Here is a 27,545-nt window from a genome sequence, read left to right as displayed (position 1 = left end):
CGGAGTCAGCCTGGGCTGTTCCACAGCCGACCCATCTCAGTAAGTAAATAAAACACAGATATACAGATGTTAAGTGAGAATGTTCTGTATTGTTAACCCTGATGAAAGTCCACAGCACAATGGAGAAGGAAAGTGGGCAGAAGGAAACCAACCTTACACCAGTACCCACCACCCCCAGGGTGGTCTCCCCACTGCCCAGCTCACCCTCCCAGAGCCCTTTGGGAAGCCCAGAGGGAGTTAACTAATGCCGTGTCCTTACAGATGCCTCCTAGCTGTCTCCAGGCCTCTCAAGAAGCAAGCATTCCTCTCACGGGCTATCTGCTTCAAAACACATGGGTGCATGCCCACTCTGTCCCCCAAAACACATGAGTGCATGCCCACACTGTCCCCCAAAACACATGGGTGCATGCCCACACTGTCCCCCAAGCAGCTTGAAATGCCCCCACCCCCACCCCATCACTCTGGTCCACAGCACCGGCCTCCACGCTGGGCACTTCCCCTTTGCTTTCGGAGCATTCAAGCAAGAGGAGAGCGTCCCACCCCCTCTCCTGTCCTGTCTTCTTCAGTTCTCCTTTCCCTGTGTCCCCAGGAAGCCTCCCTCCATGGGGGAAACTCGGGGCTGTCATCAGCTCCCACAAGCCTTCCAGAGCGCTCGCCTGTGATACCTCAAGCTCATTTCACCCACACCAGGTTCCTGCCCTCAGCCACACTTCCTTCCCAGATTACATGCCATCTCCCCAGTGAGTCTTCTCTTCTCCCAGGATGGCCCACTTCCGTCCCTGTATCCTCACAGCTGAGCTCTGCCAGAGACAAATCACACAGGCAGGCTGACTTCAGATTCAAACCACAAACCTCAAAGGGTGAGCAACGGTTGGGCAAGCCTCCCACACTTCCCTCACAGCCCTGCCGGCTCAGCCTCTGAGGTAGTACTTTCTCCCTTCCCTTCTGGACTTCCAGGATCTTTCTCTGCTCTGTCACCCAGGCCTGTGGCTTTAGAGCAATGCCGCCCAGGTTTATGCCACTGACCCTGACATTCCAGGGTTCCAAACGACTACATAGTATTCCTCCACAGACCTAAAATGGGATCCATTCCCTCCAGATCTATTCCTCCCCTGGGAGTCCCCAGCTCAGAAATAACACCCCCACCCCTCCTGTGAACCAAGAACACAATTAGTTCTTCATTTTCCCCTTTCTCTCGAGCTTCCACACCCAGCCCATTACTAGGTCAGTCCTTTCTACCTCCAGAATATACGCCAGTTAACCCCCTGCCACCACCCTAAGACACCTGCCTCATCTACCACCTGCCTGCCGTAACAGGGTTTGCTCTCTATATTTACAGCACGCCCAAATGATTCTTCACACACTAGCAAAACTACATCTTACAACGTTAATGTGACCATCAGGCAGGGTGGCACGCATGTGTGACAGAGCTTCGGGGGCTGAAGACAAGACTGCTGCTGATTTTGAGGTCAGCCTGAGCTATGTAGAAAGACTCTGTCCCCCTAACATGTAAGTCAAGGGCTAGGATTATGTTACTAACAATAATGTAGGCGACCATTATGTTGCAAGGCCCCATAAAAAAGTGGATGAACCAACTTCTGTCGACAACCTTTGGGTGCTTTCCAAAGGACAGGTTAAAAAATAAAGTCTGTCTTTGCAGATCCCCCCAGCCTGTCTGTCTTGGCCCCCTGTAAGAAGTGAGTTTGACCAAGGGCATAGGGGCTGGTAGGGGTCCACCTAAAATGGATGACTAAACTGAGGTTTTTTTCCTTGACTTTCCAACAGGTAACAGATGAGCAAGGTAGATGTGTTAGCTTGTCTATCACTGAGACAAACACCTGATACAAACGACTTAAGAGAAAGCTTTACACTGCCTCACTGTTTGGGAGCCGTCTCTCCACACTTGGCTCCTTTGACTCTGGGCTAGCCTGGGGCAAGGCAGAATACCAAGAGGAAAGGGCATGGCGAGGGGAAGATGCTCACCTTAGCTCACAGCGGCTAAGGACGCAAAGGGAGCAACAAGCATCGAGCAAGTCAAGATCCACTCTTCAAAGGCAGCCCCTGATCTGCTTCCATGACGAGGCTCCTGACAGCCTGTTCATTATGAGTTCATCAGTAGCTTAGCCTATTGATGAAGTTAGCATCCTAGTGACGGGATCACTCTCAACAGCACTGCCACCTGGTGATCATGACGTCAGCGGATGAGCTTTGCGGAAGACACCTCGAACCCAAACCACACAATAGAACATCAATAGATTCAAAAAAAGGGTAGGGCCGGGCATTGGTGGCACACGTCTTTAATCCCAGCACTCGGGAGGCAGAGGCAGGCGGATCTCTATGAGTTCGAGACCAGCCTGGACTACCAAGCGAGTTCCAGGACAGCCTCCAAAGCCACAGAGAAACCCTGTCTCGAAAAACCAAAAAAAAAAGGGTAGATAGCAATAGTAAACTCCCACCCCTCCCCCATCTCCAAACACCCTGCTTGATCAGTTCCTTTCCTGTTGTAGCAGGCTCTGTATCTTTAAATTCACCCCACGCAGGGCCCCTGCAGACAAACGCACTTCCTACCCACCTGCTGCTTCTAAGCATGTGCAGCGCCCATCACGTGAACAAATCTCTATTTTATCAGACACCCCCCCCCCCCACTGAGCTGAACGGCTTCCAACCCTCTGCCAGGCCACAATCTACTCCTTGTCCACTTGCCTCCTCCCTCCGCCACCCTCCCTAGATTTGCCCCATCTCCAACCCCGGAACCCATCCCGACATCTCCCTTGGGCCTCTGTGCGGTTCTCTTGGTTCTTTAAAACAGCTTGCTCTCCCCCCCCCTTTTGTTTTCTGGCCCATTACTCAGACATCCCCTCCCCAAGTGGCTCCTCTGACCACTCATCAAAAAAGCTTCTCCTTGGGGCAGGTGTGCTTGTGAACACATTTAATCCCAGCGCTTGGGATGCAGAGGTGAGCAGATCTCTGTGTGCTTGAGGTCAGCCTGGTCTACAGAGCAAATACTAGACCTGTCAGGGCTTCACAGTAAGACCCTCTCTATCTTCAGGGGAAAGAAGTCTCCATGAACAGGATACTGCAGCACACTGCCCCAGCTATGAGGAAGAAAGACTGCTTGAGCGCCCAGGGGTTCAAGGTCAGCATCACAGCAAGACTTCACTTCAAAACATTAAATACACTGGGCATGGAGAAAATACAAAATAGTGTCGGTCCCAGCTACTCAAAGCCGACAATGAATTTTGCAATTTCAAGACCTGTCTGGACTACGAAGTGCAGTAACAGTCAGCAGCCTGGGCAACACTGGGATCCTGTCTCTAAACAAAAATGAAACAGAGCTAAATATAGCTCAGAGGTAGAGCACTTGCCTAACTTACATATGCAAGGCCCTGGGTTCAGTCCCAGCATCAATAAATAAAAGTTTCTATTCCCATTTCTGTTTCTTTACATGTTTACTATTCATCTATAAACTATAATAATAAAAACAAAGAATGTCTTTCTCTGTCCTAAATCCACAGTTGTATCCCCAGGACCCTCCCAGAGTTCTTAGACCAAATTAAAAAAAAAAAAAAAAACTTTGTCAATGATTTTTTTTTTTTGAGACAGGGTTTTTCTGTATAACAGTCTTGGCTGTCCTGGAATTAGCTCTGTAGACCAGGCTGGCTTTTAACTCACAGAGATCTACCTACCTCTGCCTCCCAAATGCATCAATGATTTCTTTGGCTGAACACCTACAAGGCACCAGCACCCTGATAGGGTCTTTGCATATATAACCACAGTCATCAGCTCTCCAGATTGTTTTCAGATGAGAAACAGGTATCAGAAAGTAATCTCTCTTGAGAGACAAAATATACATTCAAACCCAGACCTAACTAGACTCCATATTACATTGTACAAGTAGAAAAGTTCAAAGAGAAAACATCCCAGTCTTCATAAAACATAATTAGAATTAGCACAGCTTAAACTCACTGGTATGTAGTTGGGGATAGGAAAAGTCCATCTTATAAACAAATGCGGTTCCCCTGCACCCTCAAATGGGCAGAACTGGCAATCATCTGACTCACAAGGATTTGGTTTTTACAAGTGCCGAGTGAAACGGTCACGTGTACTCAAAGTACTGGTAGGCAGAACGGCACTAGACGGATCATTGAGTTTGAGGATTTCAGGGCACTGTACTTATGGCCCAATGCTCGACACTTACACGGCAGTGTCTTTCTGATCTCTCATCATCTAACTAGAAGCCACTTACAGGTACCATGTATATCTCTTCTCCTTTCAAAACACTCCAGGGATGGGAAGATCAGAAGTCTGTCTTCACTCACACAGGGAGAGATGAAGGTGACCTGGCTACGTGACACCTGTCAAACCACACACACACACACACACACACACACACACACACACACACACACACACACACACACACACACACACCAAACCTAGCCATCCTTTCTTCTTAAAACCGCCTCATTTCCACAGATGTTTGAGAGCCACATCCTTTTATAATAAGATTCCTATGACCACATTCTCCCTATTTTCTACTTTTGGACACGTTTCAGAGACAACTACTTTCTCCTCCCTCCTCCAGACAAAGCACTAACCACGTTAATGGTCACTGCAATGACATGCCATCGTCCCTGATGGACAGGCACCCCAAACAATGAACCCCGAACTTGCTCCTGAAAGCCGGAGAGCGACCCCACATAACTCTGACACCAAAGTTCAAGTCCACTTAGTGCACGTCTTTGAGGCTCAATTTCCTCGCTAAGGATCAATGAAACGATTTACTCGATTTTTAGGGCACAGCCTGTCATACGGCAAACGTCTGGCAAACGGCGAGGAAATAATGCCCGGCCGCCAAAGAAGCGAAGGCGCTCTTTTCGTAAACACAGAAAACGTGTGTGTGCGCGAAGATGCCAAGCAATGGTTAGAGGCTAGCAATCACGAGTCTGGTTTTGCTCGCCCTGGCAACTGTGCTTCCTCTACACATTTCAGCAAGCTATCACAGCATCGCCCTAACTTACTTCAGGAAGGCAGTAAAGCTACGCGGACGCATTCTCACTGTCCCTAACAAAAATCAAGAACAGGCCACCCTCTGCAAATAAGAGGAGCCAAGGAATGACTCCGAATAAGTTAACAGCCGGACTCCTCAACCGAGGTCCTGGTGGTCCCTGGAAAACAAAAGCCTCGTTTTCCCCGCCAAGCCCGCTCTTCCTCTCCCTGACCTCGGCGCATCCCACCCTCCCGGGAACGTGGCACCCTCCCCTGGCTAAACCACGAGCCCTCTCCTTTGCTTTCGTTCTTGTGCAAATGTCCCGTGATCCAAGGCCCGGGGGACCGGTGGTCCGAGGGGTACAAGGCGTCCCCCACCCATCCCCTGGCCGGCAGGGTCCGCGTGGGCTGGGCTGGGGCCGTCTTCCCGCTCGGATGTGCTCCCCGCCTCCCCGCTGCGGTGCTCGCAGCCTCAGGACCGCGCGGCAGCGGCGACGCCGGGGACACCGGGGACGACACCCGCAGCTCCGGCGGGGTCCCGGGGTCCAGCCGCGCCGCCACACCCACCAGCTGCCCGCGCCTGCCGCGCCCGAAGCTCCCACGCACGCAGCCCGGCCAGGGCCCCAAGCACCCGGACGCACGCAGGCTCGCACCTGAGACCCGCCGAGGCGGCGCCGGATCCCCGACACACCCTGCCGCCCGCCGGCCCCCGCCGCCACCTCACCCCGCCGCGAGGTGGCCAGAGCTTCCGGGCGCGCTCACGTGACCGAGCGTCCCGAGGCATGCCGGGAGTTGTAGTCCGCCAGGTCCGCTTCGTCTGCAGGTTCGGTCTCACCGGGGCTTAGAAGGGGCCATGAGTGAAAGATAATTCGAGAAGAACTGGTGGGCTAACCAATTTTGGGTTTTTTTCCAAAACAAAGAAAAAAAAGAGGCTTTATTCTGCTTTACATTTTTGTATAATTAAACGCGGTTGTCCTTACAGGCAGGGACATTCACCTGCCAGTATTCGCAGCTAGCTCTACAGCCTATCACCCCCACTAACAAAATAAACTATTGCGTATTAAGATTCCCAGCAGCAGGGCTGGAGAGATGATTAAATAAAGAAATAAATCAGTTCATTTTTAAAATGGGGCTGCAGCCGGGGGGGGGGTTGTGGTGCATGCCTTTAATCCCAGCACTCGGGAGGCAGAGTTCTGTGAGTTCGAGGCCAGCCTGGTCTACAGAGCGAGTTCCAGGACAACCTCCAAAACAATACAGAGAAACCCTGTCTCAAAAAGAAAAATAAAAGTGGGGGGGCTGCATTGATGGCTCAGCAGGTAAGAGCACTGGCTGTTCTTCCGGGTTCTCAGCACCCACATGGTGGCTCACAACCACTATAATTCCTGGTCCAGAGGACTCGACGCCCTCTTCTGGCTTCTGTGAGCACTGCATACACGTGGCATACACACACTCACACATAGATAAACACATACATAAAACTAGAAAGGGGAGGAGGGAGAGAACAAGGAGGAAGATGCCACTGCCACCACCAAATCTCCTACTGTGGGGACCAGGTAATAAGAAGAACACTTCCTGAGTAGGGCGGTGATGGTGCACACTTTTAATGCCAGCACTCACGAGGCAGAGACAGGAGGATGTCTGTGAGTTCCAGACCAGCTGGGTCTACAGAATGGGACACACACCAAAGTAACTCCCAGTCACAGGACATCTCAGTTTTCTGAGTCCTCCCACAACAAAGTCTTTCATAGGCTTTGAACCTTTAGGAAACTCTCAGATAAGATATGCATGCTTCAAACAGAAGGTACTGGGCACAAAGGGTAGCAGTCACACAAGGCTAATCCAGGCCCAGGTGTTAACATTCCAGGAGTCAAACCAGCTGCAAAGCTCTGCAGGAACTCCTGCCGCAGAGGTCAACATGATAAATATTGCTTACTGGGGCACTCCTGGACCTGGTTCATTTCACAGTTAGTCTTCTGGCATTGGTGAAATCTGCCAAGCTTCCTTTGATGTGCACACCAAGTTTTAGCCAAACCTTACCAAAGGCCTGAAGACTTCTGGTTAGGAAATCTGAAGTCACAGCAACCAAAATCCCCCAGGAAGGGAGAGGCTGAAGCAACGAGTTACAGCAGAGAGCCTTAGGGCCACCCAAACCCCAACACAGAGACATCAGGATGTTTTTACAGCTCAGGATGCACAGGAAAGAGACAGTGAGGGCATGGAGAGCTGGTGGCTCTTCCAGAGGAACTGGGTTCAATCCCCAGCACCAACACGGTGCCTCATAACTGTTTATAAATCCAGGAGACTTGATGTCCTCCTCTGACCTCCTGTAGCACCAGGCATGCCCGTGGTGCACAGATGTATGTGCAATCAAAACCTCTTACACAGTAAAACCAAATAAGAGAGGAGGGAGACTCAGGGAGGGAGGGAGCAGCTCCATCCAGGTTGCCAGTGGAAGTGCCTCAGTTTATAAACAGGTGTGGGCAAGAAGCAAAGCCCAGTGAGTGGATTTCCAAATGGTGTGCATTTCCGGTTTTCCACCCGTGGATTCAAAGATGAAGTAGAAGGGGCGATGAGATTCTGGGGAGATGTTTGTTTTTGCAAGAACCCGAGTTCAGTTCCCAGCACCCATATCAGGCAGCTTACAACCTGCCACAAGTCTAGTTCCAAGGGATCCTGTGCCGCCTTCTGGTCTCCTCAGGGATCTGAATATGTGGTCCGCACACACACACATGCAGTCATTCACAAAAACTAAAATTAAAATTAATTGAAAAGGCAGTAATGACACACATGTTTTTAATCCCAGCACTCGGGAGGCAGAGACAGGCAGATCTCTGTGAGTTCAAGACCAGCCTGGTCTACAAGAATGAGTTCCAGGACAGCCTCCAAAGCCACAGAGAAACCCTGTCTCTCAAAAAAAAAAAAACAAAACCACAAAAACAAAAAAGAAGAAGAAGAAGAAGAAAGAAAGAAAGAAAAACTAAAAATGAGGTAGAAAGGCATCCATCAGGCTATTTTCGTTTGTTTGCTTTTTGTTTTTCAAGACAAGGTTTCTCTGTGTAACAGTCCTTGCACTCCCTCTATAGACCAGGCTGGCCTGGAACTCACAGAGATCCGCCTGCCTCTGCCTCCCGAGTGCTGGGATTAAGAAACTATTTTAACACTCAATTTCCACCTCCAGGTGCTCTACCAGCGTGCAATGTGTACTGGGTCCGAATCAACTGACTTTTTAAAAAATTTTTAACAATAATCATTACCAAAAGAAAGAAAATATTTACAGCTCCCCTCAATGACGTTGACATTAGAGGACCTTATTTCCTGCCTCAGCTTGCACATTTGTGGTTGGAGTTTCTAAGCTACCCATGTGAAGTAGTTCTCAAAACCACAGCCAGCAGCAGCAGTAGACACTGTCTTGTTTTTTCTCACTCTAAACAGAGTGAACTTTTGAGTTGCCTTGCTTAAAAGAGATATTCCTGAAAATCCTTGTGTGGGTGAAATTTGAGATAAGACGGATCACAACTTAAAGGTTATTTGAAGGTCTCGAACAGGGGACAATTGTCTCCTATTTCAGGGCTGTGTGACATGAATGCTGGGAGCCAAACTCAAGTCACCAGGAAGAGCAGCAAGCATTCTTATCCACTGAACCATCTCTTCTGCTTCAAATCCTTATGATGGGCTCTGACAAGTGCTTCATTAACAGAGTCTAGAACTGATAGACTCTTTGGGTGGAAATACAGAAAAAAAAATAATCTCAGATCTTTGCTCCTACAGCCAGCATCAAAGACTAATAAATTCTAGGTTTTCTCACACTTAAAAAATAACCTCTGGCCGGGCGTTGGTGGCGCATGCCTTTAATCCCAGCACTTGGGAGGCAGAGGCAGGTGGATCTCTGTGAGTTCGAGGCCAGCCTGGTCTACAAAAGCTAGTTCCAGGACAGCCTCCAAAGTCACAGAGAAACCCTGCCTCGAAAAAAAAAACAAAAAAACAAAAAAAACAAAAAAACAAAAACAAAAAACTCTGAACCAGGCAATGGTGGCACACACCTTTAGTCCCAGCATTTGGGCTGCTAAGGCAGGTGGATGGATCTCTGTGAGTTCAAGGACAGCCTACAAAACTACAGAGAAACCCTGGCTCAAAAAAAAAAAAAAAAGAAAGAAAGAAAGAAAAGAAAGGTAAGGGTCTTTGCTGTGTGGCAGAACTTTTTTCTCCTGCTATTTATTTATTTCTTTGTTTTTCGAGACAGAGTTTCTCTGTCCTGGAACTAGCTCTTGTAGACCAGGCTGCTTTCGAATTCACAGAGATCCACCTGCCTCTGCCTCCCAAGTGCTGGGATCAAAGGCATGTGCCACTGCTACCCAGATTATTCATTATTTTATTTTAGTGCTGAGAACAGAACCCAAGGCATTGTAATTACTAGGCAAGTATTCTACCATTAACCTAAATCCCCAAACTGCTCTAAGTTCTTTTAATTCTGGAACTTTTCATTTGTTTGCTTTGGGTATTTTTGGGTTTTTATTTTACTTTTTTTTTTAACATGTGTACATATGCTTGTGCATGTATGTGTGGTCAGAGAACTTGCCCCTGGGGATAGAATTCAGGTCTTCAAGCTTGGCAGCAAGCCGGGCGTTGGTGGCGCACGCCTTTAATCCCAGCACTCGGGAGGCAGAGGCAGGCGGATCTCTGTGAGTTCGAGGCCAGCCAGGTCTACAAGGTGAGTTCCAGGACAGCCTCCAAAGCCACAGAGAAACCCTGTCTCGAAAAACCAAAAAAAAAAAAAAAAGCTTGGCAGCAGACACCATTACCCACTGAGACATCTTGTGGATCCTTGTTTTACTTTTTTGTTTTGTTTTTAAGATTTACTTATATTTATGTATACAGTGTTCTCCCTTTGTTTTACTTTTGAAAGTGACCTGAGCACCTCCTTCCTTCCAGTGTCTTCTCAAAACAAGTCACTCAAGACCCAGATCAATATCTTCCTTTAAGTCGATGTCATCTCCGTTTACAGCCTCCCAGCCCAGGCAAATAAGCAAGTGTGTCAGGCAGGATGTAGGATGAAGGATGCAGAGAAAAAGAGGAACAGGGCAGCTGAACAGGTGCCAGTTGAAGAAAAGGCGGTTCCTCTCTGGGCTCTCTCCTAATCCGATGAATTCTGCCAGGAAAGCTAGCAGTGGGCGCGCGCTAAACCAGCCAGCACCTCACCTAGGGCTTCGGGCTCCTTGCAGGTGGGAGGGATTGCCCTTGTTTCCCTTTCGTTTTCTCGGGTCACCAAACCCCAAGCCAGGGGCCGGAACTACAGTTCCCACCCGGCAGCAAGGCAGGAGGAAGAAACGCACCGAGGGCTGCAAAGGAAACCAGGAGCAAAAGCACAAACACTGCTCGCCCGCCAGCCAGGTGAGAGAGGGGTAAGCAACAGGTGACCCAGGTAAAGGAATGGGGAATGGTGTTGTCTGGGAGCATTCTGCCGGTTTCTCCCTTCCGCCGGTTTCTCCTTGCAGGGCTTGTATGCTAGCTTAAAGGGGGCTTTTGTGGAATCCCGGGCACTTTGAGGGGAAAGAGGAGAATGGGGACTTGGAAAGAAGGTTTCAGCTCGAGTTACAGTGATCAGATGCCGGAAGTGGAATGGCTTTCTTTAGTTGAAAAGACTCAGAAAAGTAAAAATGTGGTTTGCTTGTATCTCTTCTCTACTGGATCGTTTCTCCATAAGTGACCTCAGGGGCATCCAAACAGAGGTCCTAGACGTCCCTTGCCTCTTTAAAGCCTTTGGTTACTACCAAAGTATAGAGTAGATATAAATGCATTTTTATTTGTCTGCCAAAACAGACACGAGCATTTGTATTTGTCTGTCACTATAAACATGGGTTTTTCTAGGGCATCTGAGAAAGCCAAAGAATAAATCAAGGGGAAATGAGGGTGACCCTATGACAGGAGCAGTTTACTGAACCTCAAATTCAATCATCAAAGTATTTTGAGTTTTTTGGTTTCATGAGATATTTGGTAAGGAGACCTAACTAAATGTGTGAGTGGCCCGGTGGTGGCACTCACCTTTAATCGCAGCACTCGGGAGGCGGAGGCAGATGAATCTCTGTGAGTTCGAGACCAGCCTGGTCTACAAGAACTAGTTCTAGGATAGCCTCCAAAGCCACAGAGAAACTCTGTCTTGAAAAACAAAAAACAAACAAACAAAAAAAAAGGGCTGGAGAGATGGCTCAGAGGTTAAGAGCACTGACTGTTCTTCCAGAGGTCCTGAGTTCAATTCTGGGCAACCACATGGTGGCTCACAATCACCTTGAATGAGATCTGGTGCCCTCCGCTAGCATGCAGGCAGAAGACTGTATACACAACAAATAAATAAAATAAAATAAAAAGAAAGAAAGAAAAGAAAAAAAATGTGTGAGTGATGGGTTAAATGCCTAAGTACTTTCAGGAATATGCTTGCTGCTTCAAATAGCTGCTGAGTTGTCACGTGGACTAGGAATTCAACATGTCAGCAAGGGGAGTGAGCTCGGAGACTGACAGAGGATTCCCAGGAGACAGGGGTTAGCCCGTGGACTGTAGAGCCGCCCCAGTGCACAAAGATTTTCACGAGAAACCAAGCTCCTGCAGATTGAAGCTATTTAAGCACAGGTGAATATTTAGACAGAGACGCTGAACCCAGGAATGTAGCTGCAGGTGATGGATGTGTTGACTGATGGTTCTCAAGTCTCATCAGATTCACCTGGGGAACATGCAAGGGTGTATCTGTTACTGCTGTGATTTTTATTTGCGTGTGCTCATGTGTGTACACATCATGTGGCAGCCGGAATCATGTGTCCCCTTTGGCACCATCTATTTTGGTTTTAGAAACAGGGTCTATCATCTGCCTGGAGCTCACTGGGTGACTAGGCTGGCTGACCAGTGAATTCCAGACATCCTTTTGTATTCGCCTCCCCAGAGATAGGGCCACAGACACCACCACGTCTGGTTGGTTTTTTTTTTTTTTTTTGGTTTTTCGAGACAGGGTTTCTCTGTATCGTTTTGGAGGCTGTTCTGGAACTCCCTCTGTAGACCAGGGTGACCTCAAACTCACAGAGATCCTCCTGCCTCTGCCTCCCGAGTGCTGGGAACAAAGGCGTGCGCCACCAACGCCCGGCTCTGGTTGTTTTTTTTTTTTAATGTAAACACACGTAAGATAAAAATATATTGTAAATGTTTTATGTGTATGGATGATTTGTTTGCATATACATCTATGCTCTGCATGCATACGTGCCCATAGAGGGCAGAATACAGTATTGGATCTCCTGAAACTGAAGTTTCAGATGGTGTGAGGCATCATGTGGGTGCTGGGAACCATACCTGGGTCCTCTGAAAGAACAGCCAATGCCCTTAATACTAGTCATCTCTCCAGCCCCATCAATATATATGTGAATGGATAGATGAATGGATGGATGGGTGGGTGGGTGGATGGATGGGTGGGTGGATGGATGTAGTGGGTCTGAGATAGGTTCTAAGAAATATATATATAATCTTTAAAAAGAGATTTATTATGTATAGTGTTCTGCCTGCATGTATGCCTGCAGACCAGAAGAGGGCACCAGATCTCATTACAGATGGTTGTGAGCCACCATATTGTTGCTGGCAATTGAACTCAGGACCTCTTGGAAGTGCAGACAGTGCTCTTAATCACTGAGCCATCTCTCCAGTCCAAGAATGTATATTTTTAATTATCTCCTCCAGTTAATTCTGATAATCATTAAGTCTGGCAAATACCAACATTAGAAATCATTAAGCTAGCCGGGCAGTGGTGGTGCACGCCTTTGATCCCAGCACTCGGGAGGCAGAGGCAGGTGGATCTCTGTGAGTTTGAGGCCAGCCTGGTCTACAGAGTGAGTTCCAAGATGGCCTCCAAAGCTACAGAGAAACCCTGTCTCAAAAACCCTGCCCCCATTGCCCCCCATAAAAGAAACAGTTAAACAGTTAAGCAGTTAAACAGTTAAGCTATTCTCTTTTCCATGCTACACCTTCCCAGTCCTCCAGCTTCACTATGTAACCTTAGCTATCTTGGAACTGGCTTTGTAGACCAGGCTGGCCTTGAACTCATAGAGAAGCCCTGCTTCCTGAGTGCTAGGCTTAAAGTTGTGTGCCACCGCATCTGGCCCTGACGTACCATTCTAACTAAAGCTTTAATTTTGAATGTCCTCAACATTCTAATTTCCCGTCGGAGGAAAACGGATTGCTGCCCAGAATAAAAAGGCCACACGCGCGCCGGTTCCAAGGTTAAAAGCACCTGAGTTCCATTCCCAGCATCCTCTTCGAGCTCACCGCTGCCTGTCACTCCAGCTCCAGGACACACAATACCTCTGGCCTCTGCAGGCACTGTACTCGTTTGTACTGGCCAACCTGGGAGTCCTTAAACTGTCTTCCCAGTCAAATCTTGTCGATTGTCACGAGCTGATGGGGCAGCCAGATTTCTAGTGGCTAGGGGCATATCCTCCCCCTGACTGACGGCCAGGGAGTTACTCCTGTAGGCATTGCCTCACTATCCTGCTCTTTGGACACCTCGTCTTCAAGACTGGCATCTAATTTGGTAAAGCTGACTGTACTCCTGTTCCCATCATGGAATGGCCTTATCAGTGTGAGGGGCTTTCCTGAAGCCGTGCCCACATATACCTGGGGTGCGGGCTTACGGGGCACCTGCCTCCACCCGTGAGCAGGGTTGCCCCGTGAGAGCCACTACCCCAGCTTGCCTTCTCTGGATCCCTGGTGCAGAGAAGCCTAGTAGGCACGCACTAGAGAAAAACTGACTGCTGTGTTTCCTCTCTGGTCTGTTCTAGGAAGCCAGAGCCATGCAGTTCTCCAGCTCAGCCAGAGCAGCAGATGAGAACGTGGACTATTTGTTCAAGGTCATCCTCGTGGGAGATTCCAATGTGGGGAAGACATGCGTGGTACAGCACTTCAAATCTGGAGTCTACAGCGAGTCACAGCAGAACACCATCGGGGTGGACTTCACGGTGCGCTCCCTCGAGATAGACGGCAAGAAAGTGAAGGTCAGAGGGGCACTAGGGGTAACTCCGTTGTTTTAGACAGAGCCCCCATTTTAAGTAAGGTATGTACACTTTGAGTAAGGTACAAGAAGCCACAAAAGAGGATATTGCTGACAGGAGGTGGTGGCCTACACCTTTAGTCCCAGCAGGTGGATCTTTGTAAATTCGAGGCCAGCCTGGTCTACAGAACGAGTTCCAGGACAGCCAGAGCTGTTACACAGAGAAACCCTATCTCGAAAAAACAAAACAAACAAAAAAGAAAACAAAGTCAGCCCTAGCATGATAGCTGGTCACCAAGCCTGATGACCTGATTTCCTTCTCTAGGCCCTACTAGGAGAGACTCCGCCCTGTCCTACACACCTGTTGAGGGCAAGAGGTCCTCCGTACACACAGATAAGCACTGAAAAATCCAGGGACAGTTCAACTCAAAGGCTTATCTCTCTTCAGGGACATTACTTCCTCCTAGGAAAAGATGTAGTTGCAAACTGGTGATCCTTTGCTGTCTGTAGAGCCAGACTGCACCTGTCCCCGCTAGAATTTATAATTTTTTTCCCCAGACATTTCCCCGGAAAATCCCGAGCATTGGTTCTAAGTCTATTAAACCCATCCTTTATGAGTGATGACACTTGTACTTTATACAACAGCTTAAGTGACTTTCCCCCCCTTTGGTTTTTACAAGACAGGGTTTTTCTTTGTAGCCTTTGCGGTCCTTGAACTCCTAAAACCTTTAATCCCAGCACTTGGGAGGCAGAGGCAGGTGGATCTCTGTGAGTTCGAGGCCAACCTGGTCTATATAGTGTGTTCCAGGACAGCCAGGGCTGTTAGACAGAGAAACCCTGTCTCAAACAAACAAACAAACAAAAAAAAAAAAAACAGTTTGAGGCCAACCGCAGTTACATACTGAGTTCAAGGCCAGCCTAGGCCATATGAGACTTTATCTTAAACACAACAAAAATGTATACACAGGGACAGAGGGATGACTCAGTGTTTGCTGCTCTAGAAAAGGACCCAGTTTGATTCCCGGTAGTTCACTACAATCCATTCCAGCCGGGCGGTGGTGGCGGCGGCGCACGCCTTTAATTCCAGCACTCGGGGAGGCAGGGGAAGGTGGACCTCTGTGAGTTCCATAACATCCAGGGCTACACAGAGAAATCCTGTCTCAAAGAAACAAAAACCATCCATTCCACTTCATAACCTCTAGTTCCAGGGTACCTGATGCCCTCTTCTGACCTCTGTGGACACCAGGCACACAGGTGGTTTGTGCATGTATGCGTGCGTACACACACACACACAAGTAAAATACACACAAAATAATTCTAAAAAGTTTCTCTTCATTTAGACACTATTGGAAGGCGCATAAGTCGGTGCTGGTGTGACCCATGCTTGGGACAGTAACCTGGAAGTACTGTGTTAAGGATGCTACTGGCCTGCATTGGTGGCACACGCCTTTAATCCCAGCACTTGGGAGGCAGAGGCAGGCGGATCTGTGAGTTCGAGGCCAGCCTGGTCTACAAAGTGAGTTCCAGGACAGCCTCCAAAGCTACACAGAAACCCTGTCTCGAAAAAAATCCAAAAAAAAAAAAAAAAAAAGGATACTACTGACTGTGACCAGTCTAAGTGGTCCTTTCAAATCAGTTCAGGGGCTGGAGAGATGGCTCACAGGTTAAGAGCACTGACTGCTCTTCCAGAGGTTTTGAGTTCAATTCCCAGCAACCACATGGTGGCTGACAACCATCTACAACTCAATCTGGTGTATATGTAATAAATAAATAAATATTAAAAAAAATAAAATCAGTTCAGTCTATACCATCTCTCTTGCCAAGGTTTCTCCTAATGGGTAAACTCAAAATATGAACCCAGGAATAAATAATCCTCCAATCAGTGGAAGAGCCCCTCCAGGTGATTCCTAAACCAGAGAGCACATTTTGGCCCTGCCTGGGTCTACTGAATTGAATACATTGAAGTAAGACCTAGGAATGTATTTGTTCTTTTTTTTTTTTTTTTCCCCAAGACAGGGTTTCTCTGTGGCTTTGGAGGCTGTCCTGGAACTCACTCTGTAGACCAGGCTGGCCTCGAACTCACAGAGATGCGCCTGCCCCTGCCTCCCGAGTGTGTATTTGTTCTTTTAAAAAGTTTATTGTGTATTTGCAGCTGTGTGTGCCTGCCACTGAGTGTCTGTGAAAGGTGGGGGGGGGGGACACCCTGCCAGAGTTGGTTCTCTCCCTCCACTATGTGGGTCCCAGGGATTGAACCCAGGTCCTCAGGCTTGGCAGCAGCACCTCTCCCCATCCCGCCAGCCCACAGGAAACTATTTGTAAGGTGACTTTTTTTTTTCTTTTGTTTTTTTCCGAGACAGGGTTTCTCTGTATTGTTTTTGGAGGCTGGCCTCGAACTCACAGAGATCCACCTGCATCTGCCTCCCGCGTGCTGGGATTAAAGGCGTGCACCACCAACGCTCGGCTGTAAGGTGACTTAAATGAAGGGTTGTCCAAGTTGCTTCACCTCCTGTTATCTCTTCTGCCCTGCAGATGCAGGTGTGGGACACTGCGGGCCAGGAGCGCTTCCGCACCATCACCCAAAGCTACTACCGAAGCGCCCACGCAGCCATCATCGCCTATGACCTCACACGCCGGTCCACATTCGAGTCTGTCCCTCACTGGATTCATGAGATAGAAAAATACGGAGCAGCTAACTTGGTCATCATGCTGATCGGTAGGGCGTTTTCCAAGCCGTTAGCTTTTCCTAAACCGCCTCTGCCCATGCTCAGCTTGCTTTCTTCCCTAGTGGAGTATGAAACCCTAGAAGTTAGAGTTCAGCCATCACAGCCGGCAGAAGAATCAGAATAACGGTCCTCAGAAGGCAAAAGGCCAAATGAGTTCGACAGGACCAAGTAGCTGGTGTTGGTTCAAACTTCAGGAGTCTGACCCCAAGCAGTTTATTTTAGGCATATTTAAACACAACGCAATATGGGGAAGTTTTCCTGATGATCACTAACTCAATTCCATGTGTACAATAAAGCAAAAAGTAAACTAAATAAAGGTTACGGGCCTGACAGTGGTGGTGCACATCTTTAATCCCAGTACTCGGGTGGCAGAGGCAGGCAGATCTCTGTGAGTTCGAGGCCAGCCCGGTCTATAGAATGAGTTCCAGGACAACCAGGGTGACACAGAGAAACCCTGTCTAGAAAACAAACAAACAAAAAGGCCCCCAATCCCCAGGGAACCACTCAGATGAATGTGACTACCCAAGGAATGGGTGTGTAAATTCCTAAGTGAAACTTTTAAAAAACAACATAAAAGTTCACTGGAAGTTGGTCATGTGATTCCAGGTCTCTGGGTGATGAAGCAGGTAAATTGAGAGTTCAGGAGGAACCTGGGGAGATGGCCCAGTCAATGACGTGCTTGCTGTAAGAGCATGAGGTCATGAGTTCAGATCCCCAGCTCCCAGCTCCCAGCTCCCAGGCAGGTGCTGTGACACAGATCTGTGAACCCAGTGTTGGGAAGAAACAGGGAGAGCCATCAAGTTCCTCAGCCAGCTAGTCTACCTGAACCAGTGAGCTCAAAGCTCACTGAGACTGTATCTCAAAAAAGAAAAGTGCTTAGGAGGCAACTTCTTGTGGTAGGTTGCACTGATGGTTCTTAGGCTTATGGAATTTTTCTTACGCTGTCAATCAAAGGGCTGGGCATAGTAGCTAGGGACAATGATTTCAGAGTTCAGAATTTGGTAGATCTCTGGTACGTTTGGTGTTCTATAAGAGCATCAGCAGGGCCTGGACCACCACCTATGGACTGTGACTGTGTAACTAGGTTCAGGCTAGCCTGGGCTATGTGAGACCCTATCTCAAAGAACACAGAGGGAGTAAGATGGCTAAGGGACAAAGGCACTTGCCACCAAGCCTTAACCTGAGTCCAGTCCGCAAGAGAATAACTCTTGAAAGTTGTCCTCTGATGCCCAATATGTGCTATGGTATGTGAGTGCCCACACTCCCAACACAAGAAATCAATATAATTTTGTTTCTTTGAAACAGGGCTTCTCTGTGTAGTCCTGGCTGCTCTGGAACTCACTCTATAGACCAGGCTGGTCTTGAACTCAAAAGATTCTCCTGCCTCTGCCTCCCAAGTACTGGGATTAAAGGTGTGCATCACTACTGCCTGGCTATAAATGTAATTTAAAAAAAATTTTTAAGCTGGGCATTGGTGGCGCACGCCTTTAATCCCAGCACTCGGGAGGCAGAGGCAGGCGGATCTCTGTGAGTTCGAGACCAGCCTGGACTACCAAGGGAGTTCCAGGACAGCCTCCAAAGCCACAGAGAAACCCTGTCTCGAAAAAACCAAAAAAACAAAAAAATTTTTTTTTAAAGTACAAAGACAGCCCGGACAATAATGGTGCATGCCTTTAATTCCAGCACTCAGGAGGCAAAGGCAGAGGATCTCTGTGAGTTCGAGGTCAGCCTGGTCCATAGAGAGAGACCTGGTACAGGCTCTAAAACTCAAAAAAAACATACAAAAAAAAAGAGAGAAAGAAAAAAGAAAGAAACAAGTTCAAAGGCAGAGGGAAGAGAAGGGAAGTGGGGAGAAAGCTCATTTTGTATAGACAGGTTATTGAGCTATGTTACATTTACACATCTTTCACCTGCAGGAAACAAATCGGATCTGTGGGAGAATCGGCACGTCCTGTTCGAGGATGCCTGCACGCTGGCTGAGAAGTATGGCCTCCTGGCTGTCTTGGAGACATCCGCCAAGGAGTCCAGGAACATAGATGAAGTCTTCGTGCTCATGGCGAAGGAGTTAATTGCCCGCAATAGTTTGCACCTGTATGGGGAGAGCATCCAGCAAGGTCTGTCCCAGGATTCCAGCCCAATTATTGTGGCCCAGGGCCCCAGGGAGAACACTCGCTGCACTTGCTGAACGTGAGTGGAGGCCCAGCACAAAAGCCAGGGTATCCAGACGCCAGCGTCTTCAGGTACATTCCAGGTGGAGCCTCGTTCCTGTCCTGGATGGGCAGCACAGACTCTGAGGAAAGGGAGCGCCTCCGTCCTCAAGGACTCCTAGTGAAACAAGGACCTCAGGCCCTGGGGGAAGAAGGCTAGGATGGACTTTCCCCATCCTGGTCTCCGTCTCCCCAACACCCCAACTGTTTAGTAGTGGGGTTTGCGTCTCTGTTGTACAAAGACAGTCGTGAAAGGAAGGAGAGAACAGGAACATGCAGAGAGGAGATTGGAACATTCTAGATTTGGAAGCAGCCTGGGACGGGGTGGGCGGGGATTGTAATGAAAAGCCACACTGATTCCTAACAGTCACAGGTCTTCTTCCTGGGGAACAAGGGCTGTCGGCTAGAAGCCAGAAATGCCATCTTGCCAGAGGGTCAGGGACCAGGGGGCCGATGGAACTGCTCCATCCCTGTCGATCTGTTTGAGCCTCGAGGCATAAGAGATGCTAACCCTGAACTCCTCAAACACCAGATTACCTACTACCAGAAGTCAGTTGTGCACCAGGATTACATTGTTGCCGGGCGGTAGTGGCACACACCTTTAATCCCAGCACTCAGGAGGCAGAGGCAAGCGGATCTCTGTGAGTTGGGGGCCAGCCTGGTCTATAGAGCAAGTTCCAGGACAGCCAGGGCTACACAGAGAAACCGTGTCTTGAAAAGCCAAAGGAAAAAAAAGTCCTAATTGTTCTATAGATGATTTGGCCATCCCAGCAGATGTGGCCAAAGAGCAGCAGATGCCGTCTTTTGACGGAGTTGTCTCCACGTTCAGAACTACAAACAGAGGGTTTGGATGTAGCTCGGTGGCAGAGCACTTGGTGAGCATGTATACTGTCCTAGCTTCAATCGCCAGCACTGCAAAAACAAGCAAATAAATAAATAACAATAAAAAATAGACACAAACCTAAAGGAGGGCCAGGCATGGAGGTGTAAGACCACAATCCCAGCTCCTGGGAAGGAGAGATGGGAGACGCAGCGTTGTAACCCATCTTTGGGGGGCTTCAGTCAGACCCAGCCGGCTTGCCCAGTTCGTACCTGAGACGGGGAGTGTGGATTGAGAAACAGCAGGTAAAGACGCTAAGACACAAAACAGAGACACAGGATAGAGTCAGGAAGGCAATCCAGTGAGTACTGGATGCCCCAATTTTTTTTTGTTTTGTTTTGTTTTGTTTTTGTTTTTCGAGACAGGGTTTCTCTGTGGCTTTGGAGGCTGTCCTGGAACTCGCTTGGTAGTCCAGGCTGGTCTCGAACTCACAGAGCTCCGCCTGCCTCTGCCTCCCGAGTGCTGGGATTAAAGGTGTGCGCCACCAACGCCCGGCTGGATGCCCCAAGTTTATTCTTCAACATTCTTCAGGGAGGAATGGCCAAAAGACTTCTTTATCATGTGTGAGGAACAAACAGACTTCTTCCCCTGATTCGCCAAACATTTGGTGATCACAACTTAGACTCAATTTCCAGTTGTTATTCGGTCTTGAGGGTCAAGAGTAAGATCAGGTCTGTAGTTATTTAGATAAGACATCCACTACCAAGACAAAACATCCTACAGTAGCCACGCCTTAGACCTTTAGGTCTTACCACTTACTAAAGAGTTTTGGACTCTGATTTTGAGCCAAGATGAAGCAAAGCCATCTTTATGGGTCCCAAAATGGTACAAGTCGAAGGTTATCCTGTATGTTACTGAATGTGAGGCCAGCCTAGGTCTGCCTGAGACCTGTCTTATAGTATTTTATTATAGAGCAGGGTTTGGTCATGCAGGCCTGTAATCTCATTTGCTCAAGACATTGAGGCAGGGGGATCAAAAGTTCGAGACCAGCACTGAATAACTCAGTAATTAGCAGGTACTGCTCTTGCCAAGGATCTGAGTTTGGTTCCTGGCACCTGTGTTGGGCAACTCACAACAGTATGTAACTCTAGCTGCACACACACACATACACACAAAGCCTGAACTTACATGTACATAGTATCAGACACACACACACTCAACTCAATCTATAATATTAACTTCAAGACCTGCCTTGACTACAGAGTAAGTTCAAGGCCAGCCTGGGTGATTGTCCTAACATGTTCCAGGTCCTGGGTTCAATCCACAGTACCAGAAAACAAACCAAAAACCTACTAGAATGTAAAGGAGACAAGGAAGGGGTACTATTAGGGTCACACCTGGCATATAAGGATCCCTTAGCTTCAGGAGTCTGAGCCCCAGACAGCAGGCAGCCGGTAGTCAGCTGACCCTCTGTGACTGACAGGAGTCCGGTGAGACCCATGGGGGTCAACGGGGTCTTACTCACCAGCTCCAGTGCCCCTAGCTGAAACACACCTGTGGCCTCTCCACATCCGTGACTGGGTCCCCTCCCTGCTCCCTGTCTAACACCTAGGCTGTATTAAGGCCTGGCAGGATTTGGGGTGGGGGAGTGCTATGCTCTCCAAAAACACTCACATCCTGTTTGGGAAGCCAGTCGGTCCTTCAGGCCATCTCTGTCCTTCCTTCTCTCATCCTGACTTCCGGAAGGCCAGCCTCAACACTGATCACCCTCCCTCCTGTTCCTACTCGGGACAGTAGGTAGGAATGGGAAAGTGGCCTCAGCCAGCAGGCCGAGACACACGATGGAACTTCAACTGTGACCTTCATATGTCACATGAATCCACCACGGCGGGACAGGAGACAGAGAGGCTGTCTCTCCCAGCTCTTCCTCTTAAGCAGGAGGCGCTTCACATTTCCCCACTCAAGCTTCCTCTGAGAAACTCATGGTTGTCTTCATGTATTGTTTTTACGTTTGTATACACTCGCACACACACACACACACACACACACACACACACACACACACACACACGTGCCCTGGGTACCAGAAATTGAACTTGGATTGTCCACCGTGGTGGCAAGTGCCATTACCCACTGAGCCCACTCACAACATCTTCCTAAAACATGTTACTTAGGGCATTCCATCGGATTCTGGTACTCATGAGCTTTTAGTCACTGAGAAAATGAGACTTCAGTCTGTGTTTGGGCCTGTGGTGGAACAGTTCATCACTGCAGGAGGGAGGCTGGGAAACAAAATGGAAGGGATGTCCTTGAAGCCAGGTCACTAGTGACTTAACCGCCTTGTACTGGGCATACCCTTGAAGGATCCGGTTCCTGCTTCCTACCATACTGAGGCTCGATCCTTTAACATGGAGCCTCAAGTTAGTTCTCTGGACCAAGTCTATCTTTCTGCCTCACCATGGAGTCACTCCAACAAATGTCTGGCATTATGACGCCATGCAGCAAACAGGCCTCTTACCAGGGCCAGCACTGTGACTTTTAACCCATGAGTCGAATAAACCACTTTTCTTTGTAAGTTACCAAACCTCAGGCATTTCATTATCATAATGTAGATGGATAACTGGAGCAGTCTGCTAAGTTAGGTGTAAAGGCTGGGTGGTGGTGGCACACGCCTTTGATCCCAGCACTCGGGAAGCAGACACAGGCGGATCTCTGTGAGTTCAAGACCAGCCTGGTCTACAAGAGCAAGTTCCAGGACAGCCTCCAAAGCCACAGAGAAACCCTGTGTCGAAAAACCTAAATAAATAAATAAACAAACAATTACAGACTAACACTTGGAAAATAGAAGTAGGACAATTAGAAGTACAGGGTCATCGTCAGCTACACGCAGGTCAGAGGGACAGCCTGGGATACAAGAGACCCTGTATCAATCAAACTATAAAACCTAAAGCTGGTGCTGTGGCACACGTTTCTTTTTTGTTGTTCGTTTCAAGACACGGTTTTTCTGTGTCCCAGGCTGTCTTAGAACTTGCTTTGAGACCAGGCTGGCCTTGAACTCACAAAGACTGCTTGCCTCTGCCTTCTGAATGCTGGGATTAAAAGCATTTGCAACCACCACTTGGCTATATAGAGTTCATTTCTAATGTCAGCACTTACACACGGGTAGTTGAGGTAGAAGGATCACAAACTCGAGGCAGGCTGGAACTGCATAGGGAAACGCTACTTCAAGCACCGCAGGCACTTGATCCATCTATTTGTTCACCTAGTTTGAGACCGGGTCTCCCTATGCATCCCTCTCTGTGCTGGAACTCACTAAACAAGACCAGAGTGGACGTAAGTTCAGAGACCCACCTCTGGCACGCGGGGTTTAAAGGCATGTGACACCATGCTCAGCGGTACTCAACCCCAGCACTGAAGGCAGAGGTAGGCGGATCTCTGCCAGGCAGCCAGCACTACATAGTGAGATCTCGTTTCAAAAAAGACAAAAACAAAACATAAAACAACAAAACAATTTGCAACTTGAAAGGAAGTACTCACCATCAGGTGACAGAAACGCTGCCCTGTGGACGGACACTAATTCTTCCTTGCTCTACGATTCCCATCAACACTCTGAAATTGGCATCTTCTATGATTATACACTTCTGGGTGTGATCTGGATTCAAACAGTCCTCCCTACAGGTTACATGTGTGAGAAGAATCCACCTGAACACCGGCAACATCTTATTCACCAGTCCGCTACTGATGAAATTCTCAAGCACACTTGAGAGGGACTCAGGAGATGTAGGCTGGAGGTCTTTTTTTTTTTTTAAGATCTACTTATTTATTATGTATATAGTGTTGTGCCTACATGTATGCCTGCAGGCCAGAAGAGGGCACCAGATCTCATTACAGATGGTTGTGAGCCACCATGCGGTTGCTGGGAATTGAACTCAGGACCTTTGGAAGAGCAAGCAGTGCTCTTAACCTCTGAGCCATCTCTCCAGCCCAGCTGGAGGTCTTTGTGGAGTATATGCACAAAAGTCTTGCCCGCTATAAAGAGTGCGGCAGGCTTTCCCGAAGCTTGTTAGGCTCCTGACTGCCCTGTAAAACCATTCCCAGTGGCCTCAGACTCAGTGCTGAACAGGCTGGGTAGAATAAAGTTTTCACACATCCGCAATATCGTATAACTAGCAACCAGAGAGTTATATGAAATCAAGATCCCAGAGAGATGTTTTGGAAAGTAAAGATATAAAACATTAGATTTGCATGTTTGTGTGTGAATGTTTTGTGTTCATGTATGTGTGTGTTTTATGTGCATGTGTTGATTTTAACCACGGCACAGTGCTGCACCTTAATCTGCTATTTCAGCCTGCAGTTGTGACTCCGCAGTTATGGGCCAGCTTCTCTGGCAGAGGTCCAGCTGCTCAGGGGTGCAACCTGGTGTGAATTTTGTTCCTGCAGGTAGCTGCTCTGCCGCTAAACATCGGTCTATTTATAAATAAACTCAAGATTCAAAGGCTGGGGTGAAAACCTGTTAGCTCAGAGAGGTTGAGTAGCAACTAGCTAACCTCTCCTTGCTAGCATCTCCCAAAGAGCATCCTTCTGCTCTGCCAAAAAGACAAATCAAAACAAAGCCATGCCACTCCAAATCCCTCCCTACTCCTTCTGGTGTCTCTCCCTTTCCCAGATGCCCTCTGATGCTATGATTACTTTCTGTCAACTAGTTGCTAACTCAGCCTCTTGACCCATGGTTAATTTTATTTAATGAACACAAATGCAAACTCTGGGTTCAGTGTGAGCAAACATACATGGTGTCAGGACGAAAACAGTCTCTTAGTCTAAGACCACAGGAAGAATGAGAATCAGGTCTACAGCTGCAATGGTCCCAAGCAGCAGCCGCCTCCACTGGTGTCATGCCCCTTCTAAGCCCCTAGCTAGTATAGTCTTCTTGCCTTTTCATTCATCATTTTGTTCTATGGTATTAAGATTTATTTATTGTCGGGTGTTGGTGGTGCACACATTTAATCCCAGCACTCGGGAGGCAGAGGTAGGTGGATCTCTGTGAGTTCAAGGCCAGCCTGGTCTGCAGAGCAAGTTCCAGGACCAGCTCCAAAGCAATTCGGAGAAACCCTGTCTCAAAAAAAAAAAACAAAAAACAAACAAACAAAAAAAAACACCAGTATACAGTATTCTGTCTGTCTCTGCCTGCAGACCTGAAGGCACCTGATCTTACAGATGGCTGTGAGCCACCATGTGGTTGCTGGGATTGAACTCAGGACCTCTGGAAGAGCAGCCAATGCTCTTAACCTCTATGTGGGCTAGTGCAGATGCCCAGAGTCCTGGGTCCCCTGGAGCTGCAGTTACAGGCAGTTCTGACATCCCCAACATGGCTCCTGGCGACCAAGCTTGCGACCTCTGCAAGGGCAATGTGTTCCTAACCACTGAGGTGTCTCTCCAGGCTTTGACAAGCTTTCTGAAGATGTGGAAGTGGGCAGAGACATTGATAGTGAGCTCCCATCTGCATCTCCAGTGTGGCTTTGTGCCGGGAAAAATGTTGAGGTACAATGGAGTTGTAGAGATGACTCTGGTTGAGAGCACTGGCTGCTCTTCCAATGTATTCAGGTTCGATTCCCAGCACCTTCATTTGACTAACAACCAGCCCAGTCTCCACCTTTAATCCCAGAACTTGGGAAACAGAGGTAGGTACAACTCTAGTCCAACCCATAGAAATGAGATCCCTTCTCATACAAATAAAACAAGGTGTTCCATGGTTGCTATTTTCTTTCCGAGAACTTGGGTTCAAGTCCCAGCAACCACACAGTGGCTGACAAATATCTGTAGCTCTACTTCTAGAGGATCTGAAGCACTTACCATTTTCTGACCTCTGCAGGTACAAGGCATACAGTACGGACATGCAAGCCAAACATTCAACACAATACTAAATAAATACCCAAAAAAAAAAAAAAAAAAAAAAAAGAGAAAGAAATTTGGTTGGGAAACTTGGGAGCTGAAGGAGTGTCGCCATGCATTTGGTCTGAAGTTAGCTTCAGCCTTGTCTCAAAAGCTGGTTGGATGTCCATTTGTGCCTAGCATCCCAGCCCTGGGTCAGTCAAAGCCCTGCAGAAACTGCAGTGGCACTTGGGCAGGAGTTAGTTCAAAGCCACCCTTGACAACACTGGGAGCTCACAACCCCCCTGGGATACATGAGAGACTGTGTCAAAACAGACAAAATGTTACAAGTCAAGTCAAGTCGCTGGGCATGGTGGCACATGCCTTGAATCTCAGCACTCTGGAGGCAGAAGCATCTGAACTTGAGGCCAGCCTGGTCTGCATAACAAGTCAAGGTGAGACGGTGAGGCTGGAGAGTTGGCTCAGAAGTTATTGGCACCGGCGGCTCTTCCAGGACCTGGGTGCAATTTCTAGCACCAACACTGTGGCTCATAACTGTCTGTAACTCCAGTTCTAAGGGATCCAACACTCTCTCCGGACCTTGGTGTGCACTGCACATGTGGTGCATAGATACATACAGGCAACACACCCACAGGCGGGAAATGGTGGCACACGTCTTTGATCCCGGCACTCAGAGGCGGGTGGATATCTGATGAGTTCGAGGCCAGCCTGGTCTTACAAAGTGAATTCAGGATAACCAGAGCTGTTACACAGAGAAACCCTGTTTCAAAAGAGAAGAAAAGGAGCAGAGAACAAAGAATTATTCTTTCAAATTCCCAATTTTACTGATGGCCTATCTACACCCATCTTACTTAGGAACCCGAACCAGGCTTCAACAAGCACATGGTACCAGGAGATGGTGAATTTGGTGAACTTGCAGATGAAAGCAGTCTGGAGTCTTGTAGATCCTATGATGGCAGTCAGCACAGATGCCTGTTGTGGGAGTTCTGTCACTACTCCGTTGACCAATTGTTGAGGATCAGCTTAGCCCAGAGGGCGGGATTTTTTTTTTTTTTTGAGGGTATGTGACCAGCTAGCTCAGTTGGTAGAGCAAGAGACTCTTAATCTCAGGCTTGTGTGTTCAAGCCCCATGTTGGGCACCAGGTAAAGACTGATGCCGATGGGGTCAAGGCAACAGTTCATTACAAGGAAACCAGGACACAACACTCAAGACAGACGCAGCTGTCACACCGCTGACGTCGCTGCCACTTTAGCCTCCTTGTACCCAAGGGAATGGGGGAACCAAACCAGGCTGCCAGCCACGAGTGCTCCCATGGCTGGCTGTCAGCTGTTCCACCTTCCATGAGCGCATGCCTCACCCTGCCCTGGCTTTTTATTCAGTATTTGGGTCACATACCCTCCAATAGGAACTCCGCCCATAACCGGTCAGCAGAACAGGGACAGAATTCCTGCAGCGGACGCCATCAGGGTCCCCAGAGGCTAGATGTCACACAGATGCCTAGCTGTGTGCCCGAGAATGAAGTGACAGCTTTCATAGCTATGGTTCTGAAAACAGATCGTCAGACAAACAAGAAAACCAACTTTTTTTAAATTGTTTTATTTGGGAAAAGTGCTTCTTACAAAAGGGCAGCTGCAAAATACAGAGACCTCTGCAACGATGACTTGTTTGTTTTTCTGAGGTGAAAGAATGGATGGGTTCCAGGGAAGCAAGGCAGAGGGACAAACCCCAGCATCAAGTTATTTCCGGAAACAGAGCAACAACAGAACGCAAAGGTGAAATTCCTGTCAGGGAATCGTAGCGACTTAGCTTTGCCTGTCTTGTGAGTGGCTATGCCCTCCCTTTCTTTCGTGGGAAAGGGTTCAACACTACTGCAAATGATTCCTCTAGTACAATCAACACC

General features: G+C 48.3%; 2 protein-coding genes across 5 annotated transcripts in view; one reads left to right on the top strand and one right to left on the bottom strand.

Moving 5' to 3' along the window:
• The window catches only part of Slc37a3 (solute carrier family 37 member 3), a 42,986-nt gene extending 37,281 nt beyond the window's left edge, over positions 1-5,705 (bottom strand). The window contains exon 1 of one of the 3 annotated variants that reach the window (XM_040728542.1): positions 5,643-5,705. The gene's annotated coding sequence lies outside the window, so the exon portion shown is untranslated. The other 2 variants (XM_040728544.1, XM_040728543.1) reach the window with 2 other exon arrangements.
• A 4,211-nt stretch (positions 5,706-9,916) lies between these two features.
• Positions 9,917-19,887, top strand: Rab19 (RAB19, member RAS oncogene family). 2 transcript variants are annotated; one of them, XM_040728717.1, is made up of 4 exons: positions 9,917-10,377; positions 13,797-13,973; positions 16,535-16,718; positions 18,645-19,887. In XM_040728717.1, the coding sequence occupies exons 1-4, from the start codon at positions 10,045-10,047 to the stop codon at positions 18,911-18,913; spliced, it is 963 nt and encodes a 320-aa protein (XP_040584651.1). In that variant the 5' UTR covers positions 9,917-10,044; the 3' UTR covers positions 18,914-19,887. The 2 variants fall into 2 exon arrangements, with proteins under 2 accessions (XP_040584651.1, XP_040584650.1); XM_040728716.1 differs by having other exon boundaries at positions 9,927-10,377; positions 13,797-14,009.
• The last annotated feature ends 7,658 nt before the right edge of the window (positions 19,888-27,545 follow it).

This window comes from Mesocricetus auratus, unplaced genomic scaffold (genome assembly GCF_017639785.1).
Source record: "Mesocricetus auratus isolate SY011 unplaced genomic scaffold, BCM_Maur_2.0 Super-Scaffold_100019, whole genome shotgun sequence".
Classification (NCBI taxonomy): Eukaryota; Metazoa; Chordata; class Mammalia; order Rodentia; family Cricetidae; genus Mesocricetus; species Mesocricetus auratus.
Note: the sequence above shows the minus strand (reverse complement) of the source record. Positions and strands in the feature narration are given on the sequence as shown.

Bases quoted from the DNA above. Each gene is read 5' to 3' on its own strand.
- Rab19 (XM_040728716.1), top strand. From the start codon at position 10,045: ATGCAGAGAAAAAGAGGAACAGGGCAGCTGAACAGGTGCCAGTTGAAG. The intron at 10,378-13,796 runs GTGAGAGAGGGG...GGTCTGTTCTAG, and splicing joins ACTGCTCGCCCGCCAGCCAG to GAAGCCAGAGCCATGCAGTT. The intron at 14,010-16,534 runs GTCAGAGGGGCA...TCTGCCCTGCAG, and splicing joins TAGACGGCAAGAAAGTGAAG to ATGCAGGTGTGGGACACTGC.